Genomic DNA, 8,806 nt, shown 5'->3' with positions numbered 1-8,806 from the left:
AAAGACTTGTTTTTAATCGTTTTTTGTCTCAGGTGAACTGTTCATGTGAACTTTCTCAGCACGATTGCCGCTTTCGAAAAGCCTAGAGACCTCAAAAATCTTACTGTTTCCTTCATGAATACCTTTTTTTCCGGTGACCAATCAATGTTAATGCCGGCATTTTACATTGGACTGCGTGTCTCTGGTGAGCTGATCTAAGTGTTTTATTTTTTTGCATCCTATCAAATGTGCTCCAATAAATCCTATAAGGCCGCATTTTTCAACCGCCATCCGCAGGGCTTCAGGGCCAAAACCGAAGAATACCTTTGATGACTTCGTTGCACGGGTTCACATTTAATGGTTACTCCAGTTTTTTCTTCCTCTTCTTGTTCCTTTTCTTCCTCTTCTTCTTCTTCTTCTTCTTCTTCTTCTTCTTCTTCTTCTCCTTCTTGTTCTTTTTCTTCCTCTTCTTCTTCTTCTTCTTCTTCTTCTTCATCTTCTTCTTCTTGTTCTTTTTCTTCTCCTTCTTCTTCTTTTTCTTCTTCTTCTTCTTCTTCTTCTTGTTCTTTTTCTTCTTCTTCTTCTTTTTCTTGTTCTTTTTCTCCTTCTTGTTCTTTTTCTTCTTCTTCTTCTTCTTCTTCTTTTTCTTCTTCTTCTTCTTCTTTTTCTTCTTCTCCTCCTTGTTCTTTTTCTTCTTCTTCTTCTTCTTCTTCTTCTTCTTTTTCTTCTTCTTCTTGTTCTTTTTCTTCTTCTTCTTCTTCTTCTTCTTCTTCTCCTTCTTGTTCTTTTTCTTCTTCTTCTTCTTCTTTTTCTTCTTCTTCTTCTTCTTCTTTTTCTCCTTCTTGTTCTTTTTCTTCTTCTTCTTCTTCTTCTTCTTTTTCCTGTTCTTTTTCTTCTTCTTCTTCTTCTTCTTCTTCTTCTTTTTCTTCTCCTTCTTGTTCTTTTTCTTCTTCTTCTTCTTCTTCTCCTCCTTCTTGTTCTTCTTCTTCTTATTAGTCTTCTTTTTCTTCTTCGTCTTCTTCTTTTTCTTCTTCTTTTTCTCCTCATCCTTCTTTTGTCATTAATATTTGCAACTGCCTTCGAAAAGGCCTTCTTTCTCAATTCGAGGCTACTTTTCCTCATTGTAGACAAGGACTCAATGTTTGAGTCTTATTCTGTCCCCTGACCAAAATCCAAGTGGGCCAGTACTGAGCAATTAGTATATTTTCCAGTCCTACAAATCGAAAAATTCTTGGCCAAGACATGACTCACACTTGCCAGTTCATTCCAAAACCAAAACCAATTTTTCAGACTTTCGATTAAAAATTTTGAATTTCAAAAATTTTTGTAACGTGGCACCATTTCGAGGACAGTTTTCACCTAATTTCCCCAAAACAGACAGTCCTTCAAAACAGACATCAATTGCTACCAAATGATACCAAAGGGTACTAGAGAAACGATTGACCATTTGGGAACAAAGGGTACAATGTGTCATTGCTGGTGTTTCTGGGCCGTTTTCAGCCGCTTTAAATCCGTTTCAGCCCGTTTGTCAACCCGTTGTCGGCTATTTCTTTTTGCGTTTCCAAACCTTTTTTGGAAGATTTGTTGGGCGATTGTAACGGCTGCTCTCCCAGAATTGACAAGGAAAGCTTTACACCATCCAGTTCGTTTTAGCGGTTCGAAATCTGTCCGGATATTTTGTTTTTGCAGTTCGCTTTAGTAACTGTATATCCGCTATGTTCTTACCGTTGCATTAAAAATTCACTTCGTAACTATTGGCTAATCTTTGTTTTTTCAAATATCAATTTGTACTGGATTGCTACAGATCACACAATACGGGATCTCTTTATCTATACCAGTTCAATCGGATAGAAGAAACAAATCGAAGACAAAGATATATGTCTAAGACCTGTTTCTGCAAAAATATTTAAATTAATAACTAATATTTAAATAATAATAATAATATTAATAGTTAAATTAATATTTAAATAATTCAAACTTAAGTTGGCTTTTGCTGTTGGTACTCACAAGTTGAGAATACCAGAAGTTGGGGTTGTAACAGTTCAATTTCAGCTCCAATAATTCGTTGATACAAGACACAGTAACAATTTACTAATCAGGAATATTTTCTAGTTCAAGACACAGTAACACGTTATTTACTGCTCAAGACAATTTGTTTTGCAATATTAAAATTTCAGCCGTTTTCTGCGGCTGCTACGTTGAGTTCTGTGTCTTGCTTTTTGTTTTTCCCCCTTTTCGTTTTTTATCACGTGACAAACTGTAACTAGAACTAGAACTATAACTATAACTATTAAATGATTAGGACAAAGAAAGTGCTTTGTTTCTATTTTACCGCCTACGCAAGCTTAGCGAGCTCCGCTCCAACATCGCCGGCCCTGTTTTCCTTTGTGAAAACAACTTCGTCCATTGATAGTACTGGAGCGAGCTTCACCACAAGCCTTTTGTAGACTCCGTCTTTTGTTTGAATCGTTGCTGATCGAATTGTTCGGTCATAACCCTCCATAGTTTAGTTTCTGTTACCCGACCAAGTTTGTAATATCCTCCTTTGTCACTGTCTTCGACAAACCAAACTAGATCACCTTTGTTCAAAATTCTGTTTTTTTTTCACAATTCCGTTTTTGTCGATTGTTCAATGTTGGCAGATACTCTTTTCTGAATCTGCCCCAGATGAGATCGGAGTACGCTTGTGTTTGTCGGAAGAGCTTTCTATGATTAAGAAACTCTTCTTCGCATGGTAGGTATGGTAAACAAATATTTTTGTTGCCAAGCAGGAAGTGATTTTGAGTAATAGATTCCAAATCATTTACATCCGAACTGACTGGTGTCAAGGGTCTTGCATTTAACGTCTGCTCAACAAGACATATTGTTGTTGAAAGAACATCGTCCGTAATTGATCGGTTCCCCAACACTGCGTTCATTGCCTTCCTGCAACTTCTGACCAGTCTTTCCCACACTCCTCCAGAGTGAGGTGCGGCAGGCGGTTTGAACTTCCATATGATTCCTTATTGAACCAAATGTTCTTCAATTCTTTCCTTGTTCCATATTGCGATATAATCTTTGAATTCCCGGTCTGCTCCAACGAAGTTTGTCCCGTTATCACTGATCATTTTTATGGGTTTACCTCTTCGAGCTATGAACCGCATAATTGCATTTAGACAACTGTCAGTGTCCAACTTTGGAACTATCTCTGTATGTACGGCTCGTACTGTTTGACATGTGAACAAACAACACCATCGTTTTTCGTTTCTGCGCCCAATTTTAACTGTAGATGGCCCAAAGTAGTCTACTCCAACATTTGCGAAAGCGGTTGAAGCATCAAGCCTTTCTTTCGGTAGCTCGGCCATCACTGGAGTCATTGTTTGTGCTCTGCCTCTTCGGAAGTTGATGCATTTGTTCTTTATTGAACGCAAGGCATTCCTTACGCCAATAATCCAGAATCGTTGCTGAACTATGTTTTTGACATGCTCAGTCACTTCATGGGAATTGTTCTTGTGCTCGTTACGCAAAAATAATTCCACAACATGGTGCTTCCAATGTAACAATATTGGATGCTTTGCGTTGATGTCCAATTGACTTTGCCTATTCTGCCTTTGGCGCGAATAAGTCCCCTTTGGTCAATGAAAGGTGAAAACTGTAAAATTTTGCTACCTTATGGGATTTCCTTTTCAGCTTTTAGAGACTTCGTCTCTTCAGCGAATTGTTCTTGCTGTAATAATCTGAAGATAGTTGCTTTGGCATCTTCATTCTCTTCAATGTCAATCATCTTTGTTGCTGGTTTCTTTTCCCTCAATGCTCGCTTCACGTATGCCATTGTATTTACAAGTATATTGAAATTGCTGAATTGTCCCCACTGAACGATTGGTTTCATTTCTGCGGCCTGCGTTATGAAGGTTGACATGGGTATGTTCTCTTTATCTGCAGTAAAGATCAGGTTGAATTGCTCAGGCCACTCGCTTTCTGGTTGCTTCAACCAGGCCGGCCCAGTAAGCCACTCGCTTCTCTTGAGTTCATCAACCTTAATGGCTCTGGTGCCAATGTCTGCTGGGTTGTTAATTCCGCTCACATGTTTCCACTGTGAAACAACAGTTGTATCCAGTATCTCAGCCACACGGTTGGCCACAAACACTTGCTGTTTGCGGTGAGAGCTGTGTATCCATTGCAGTACTGTAGTTGAGTCCGACCAGAAACTGTAACTGTGTATCTTCATCTCGTGTTCTTTGACAATTTGTTCTTTCAATCTCACTGCCATTACCGCTGCTTGCAATTCCAAGCGTGGTATTGAAAGATGTAACATTGGCGCGACTCTGCACTTTCCAATTACAAATGCTAAGCCGGATGAATATTCCTTTGGTTGCGAACGCAGATAGGCCACTGCACACATCGTATCCTCAGATGCGTCAGCAAACAAATGAAGTTCAATTTTGTTCTCCAATGTATTGAAATATCTTCTGTCAGTGCTTTTTTCGGCTACAATAGGAAGCTGTTCCTTCCATTTCAGGAATTCTGCTTCTTCGCCGGGCTCGACTTTGTTGTCCCAATGTTGCCCATTCTTCGTCCAGATGTTCTTCAGCAGTCGTCTCATGCGAACACTGAATAGAGCAAATAATCCAATTGGGTCAAAAACTGAAGATACCGGAGACAAGATCTTCCTTTGATTTATAGGAGCCTCGACTTCTTTGTTGGTACCTCTGCAGACCTGAAGACTATCGTCAGTAACATTCCATTGCAGTCCAAGCACAGATGATCCCTGTGCATTTGGTTCAACATCAACTTGCTTGGTTTTGCTGATTGATTTTAAGCCTTCAGGTATCACTGTGTTCACTTCATTATTGTTGCTAATCCATTTCTTCAACTCAAATGCATGTTTCGAGAGAAGTGGTTGTAGCTGATTGGACACCTCGATACCTTCTTCGGCTGTTTCTACTAATTTGATTAAATCGTCCATGTAGAAGTTGTTGTGGATTGCTTTTGCCGCAATAGGGAATTCATCCTCATTATCAATGCCGACTCCTTTGAGAGCGTAGTTCGCGCACGTTGTTGAACTCTTTGCTCCAAAATCTTGGCGCTGTTTTTCGTATATTTGCACCGACTCATTAAATTTTGGTCTCCATAAAAATCTCAGGGCGCTCCTGTCTTGTTCAGGAACCTGCACTTGCAGAAACATTGATTCGATATCAGCTGTCAGGGCTATTGGTCCTTCGCGAAATCTGAAAATTGTTTCAACTAACCCATGTAGTAAATCGAGTCCGGCTAGTGGCTTATAGTTTGGGCATACTTCTTTATACTTTGATGCAGCGTTGCAAACACGGCGGACTTTACCGGGTTTGTTCGGGTTTAGGACTGGATGGTGTGGAAAATACCATTCTTTCCCAAAAGTGCCCTTGATTTCTGATTCGTTCAATATTTTCACGAATCTCTTCTCAACATCCGCATCTATTGACTGTTGATACAAACTTTTAAGATCTGGGTCCCTTTGGAACCTTCGCTTCAATGAGTGAAGCTGACCCAAGGCTGAGCCGTAGTTGTTTGGTAGGTTCGGCTCTGGTTCACTCCACAGCATTCCTACTTCATACCGCTCGCCTGTGAACTTTGTCGCACTCTCAAGCATGTTTTGTGCTTGCAGTTCCTTCCTGGATTGACTGACGACGTTTATTTTGGAAGCATAGGTTTCTATGTCCCACCATGACTGAATATTGTCTACAATTTTCACCTATTCTGTGCTGACGAAATGACAAACATTTTGTCTCCTGTTACCTTTCATGGGTCCACTAACTACCCATCCTAACTCTGTTAGGACAGCGAAAGGTTGACTTTGTGTTCCAAATTTGTAGTCTAATGCTCTTTGGAGGTTGTACGCATCTTGATCTAAAATGATGCCAACTTCCATCAAATTAAAGTTTTTGTTGGGAAGTACACTAAAATGGTTGAACATTTGTTTTAGTTTGCTGTAGTCATAGTTTGTGTCTCCCAATGAAATTGACGGGTGTACAAACGCCTCAAGCGAATGCACCTTTGAATGCAGTCCCTTTATCTTTAGAGGAACCTTTTCTGTCTTCAGATCCCTTGTTCCATGTATGCCAGCTATGTTGAGCGTTACATCCGTGCCTGCAGCTTGCAACTTCTCCTGAACGCTTTGATCGATGAAAGATACCGTTGATCCACTATCAAGGAAGGCATAGGTATTAAATCGGTTGCGACCGCTCTGTATTGATACAGGAACTATCCGAAGAAAGCTGGTAACTTTGTTACTTGGATTTATTGTTGCTGCGCTTACATTGACTGCGTGATTGCCCTGGTTTTCTGATTGCCCGGGTTGACTGCGTGATCCATTTGTTTTTCTGAGTGTAGCAATCGATTGTGCTTTTTGGTACATCCGTTTATACCGCACGCTTTGACTTTGCAAACTTGGATTGCATATCCTTTTCCCAGACATCCATAACATAAGCGTTCCTTCCTCACTGCCACGGATCGATCATTCACACTCATGTTTTTGAATGACGGACAGTTCCCACTTTATGAGTGCCTTCGGCTAATGGACAGTGATCGCTTTGCGTTTGCTTGGTTTCTTGCAAGTTTGAACATGAACTGAAGTTCGATCCCTTCGAGAAACGTTTTTCTCTATTTGTGTTGGGTCAGTGTTCTTCTTTGCGTTTCGCTTCTTTAAACGCTGAAAACCTTTCATGCACGAAAGCCATTGGTGATAGCCATTTTCGAACATGATTAGATCAGGCCAGTCCTCGTCTTTGTCATCGACGTAGAACCACCATTTTTCTTTAAGAACTTGTGATAGCTTATCAACTGTCATGTACAATGTCGAACTTGATTGCAAATCACCAAAATGTCTGTACCCTTTGAGCACGTTCACGAAGTTAGATACAATAACAGAAAAAATAATCAGGCTGGTCGAATCATGAGGTTTCACTTGATTTGCCTTTCGTAGGCTCTCGAACTGCGCATCTATAATTACATGCGGTCTTCCAAGTTTTTTTTTCTAAAATGTTCCAGGAAGCACTATAAAACTGTCCAGAATAGCCCATTGCCGAGATCGCAGATTTTGCTTTGCCTGTTAGCAGAGTCTTCAAATGGCTCATTTTCTCTGAGTCGGGATGCATGCGTTTATCTACTGTTGCTGTGAACATGCTAGACCATTCAGGCCACTCCAGCGGGTTTCCGTCAAAATTGTTCAACCTCAATTTTGGTAAACTATTGCTTGAATGTCCAGTGTGGTAGTGTCTTCCAGCTATCAGCGATATATATCGCTCTTCAACACTTGCTGAGCGTTCACGAGAGTTTAGGTACCATGGATAATGCCTATGTTTATTCCGTTCAGGGCTGACGTCGAAGCGAGCTCTTGGTCCATTTGGTGTTCGAGTGTCGACCATCGAATTCGCCCACTCCGAGACATCTCTCCCTTTGGGGTCCAACTGAAAGGTGACTTGTCACGCGCCTTAGTCGATTGAGAACGTCATCTTTCTCCAATGCTGTTTTTTGCAATTGGCGCTCTAGGTCCCGCTCCTTTTCCCGAAGCTGATGTTGTATCACTAGTTCTCTCATTTGCATTTCTAGCTCCAATGTCTTTCGATCAAATTGTGCTCGTTCGATTTGCAACCTTGTTTCAACTTCAATTTCAATTTCCTTCATTCGTTCTTCAGCCCGACGTTTCACTGAAGATATTTCCGAAACGTTTTCTGTATCCCGGTTGATTGTGTGCACGATTCGTGTAACCGTATTCGTTGTTGCATAGCTTGTGTTATCATGGTTTTGGTTAAACTCTGGAATTCCAACGTTTTGTTCTATCTGATGCAAATTTTTCGCAGGCGGTTGCCTTTCATTGGCATGAAGAGTTGACCGACTTTGCTGGCTTGACATGTTTGTCTGTCCGTGGATTTACGGATATACGGTAACCACTCAGCGTTCAAATATTGAAAGTATTTTTCTGTCTCGACTTTGCGTTTTGAAGAAATATCTGGGTCTCGGAGAGTCTCAGCTTTCTTATTCACCAGTTTTTGAACGCTGTCGTCCAATTGCAGTATCTGCTGATAAAGAGTCTTGAGCTTGCTTGGTCGATCTCGATTCTTAATGAGCTCAAAACCGTCTTTCTGTTTCTCTAACCAGTTGTTTCGCAAGTTGCTGATCTGTCTATCCAAAACGCTTTGACTCTGTGACGGGGTCGCTTCTTGTGTACTTTGGGACTGCAGCTTGAATCTCTACAGCTCCTTTGTTTGTTTGCTTTAATTAAGTTTTGCTTTTCAGCGTTCCTGTTTGCTTTGCCTAGTTGGCTTTGAGTTGTTGAATTGCTCATTGGATTTTGTTCTCGTTCGTCGATGACTTCGTCAATTCGATTGTTGGGTTGGACAGCAGTTTATTCAACTGTCCGGGTCGGCGGACCAAATGTAATGGCTGCTCTCCCAGAATTGACAAGGAAAGCTTTACACCGCCCAGTTCGTTTTAACGGTTCAAAATCTTTCCGGATATTTTGTTTTTGCAGTTCGCCTTAGTAACTGTATATCCGCTATGTTCAAACCGTTGCATTAAAAAATCACTTCGTAACTATTGGCTAATTTTTGTTTTTTTTTCAAATATCAATTTGAACTGGATTGCTACAGATCACACAATACGGGATCTCTTTATGTATACCAGTTCAATCGCATAGAAAAAACAAATCGAAGACAAAGATATATGTCTAAGACCTGTTTGTGCAAAAATATTTAAATTTAAACTTAAGTTGGCTTTTGCTGTTTGTACTCACAAGTTGAGAATACCAGAAGTTGGGGTTGTAACAGTTCAATTTCAGCTCCAATAATTCGTTGATACAAGACACAGTAAC

At 40.4% G+C, this 8,806-nt stretch overlaps 1 protein-coding gene across 1 annotated transcript; it reads right to left on the bottom strand.

Moving 5' to 3' along the window:
- Positions 1-3,628: 3,628 nt before the first annotated feature.
- On the bottom strand, positions 3,629-5,539 carry LOC142338177 (uncharacterized). The gene is made up of 4 exons (XM_075387813.1): positions 5,255-5,539; positions 4,451-5,125; positions 4,104-4,283; positions 3,629-4,051 (listed from the first exon to the last, which is right to left on the bottom strand). Exons 1-4 carry the CDS (start codon positions 5,537-5,539, stop codon positions 3,629-3,631), a joined length of 1,563 nt encoding a protein of 520 aa, XP_075243928.1.
- Between the last annotated feature and the right edge of the window lie 3,267 nt (positions 5,540-8,806).

This window comes from Convolutriloba macropyga, chromosome 4, assembly GCF_964194025.1.
Source record: "Convolutriloba macropyga chromosome 4, txConMacr16.3, whole genome shotgun sequence".
NCBI classification, from domain to species: domain Eukaryota; kingdom Metazoa; phylum Xenacoelomorpha; order Acoela; family Convolutidae; genus Convolutriloba; species Convolutriloba macropyga.
The sequence above is the reverse complement of the archived record's forward strand: the minus strand, read 5'-3'. Positions and strand labels throughout refer to the sequence as shown.

What these genes read in the sequence shown, in the direction of transcription:
- LOC142338177 (XM_075387813.1), bottom strand. Translation starts at nt 5,539, where the DNA reads ATGCTGTGGAGTGAACCAGAGCCGAACCTACCAAACAACTACGGCTCA. An exon ending in GGAAGGAACAGCTTCCTATT is followed by an intron (nt 4,284 to 4,450) that starts GTAGCCGAAAAA and finishes TGGAAAGTGCAG; the next exon opens with AGTCGCGCCAATGTTACATC. An exon ending in TCTCACCGCAAACAGCAAGT is followed by an intron (nt 4,052 to 4,103) that starts GTTTGTGGCCAA and finishes GTTGTTTCACAG; the next exon opens with TGGAAACATGTGAGCGGAAT.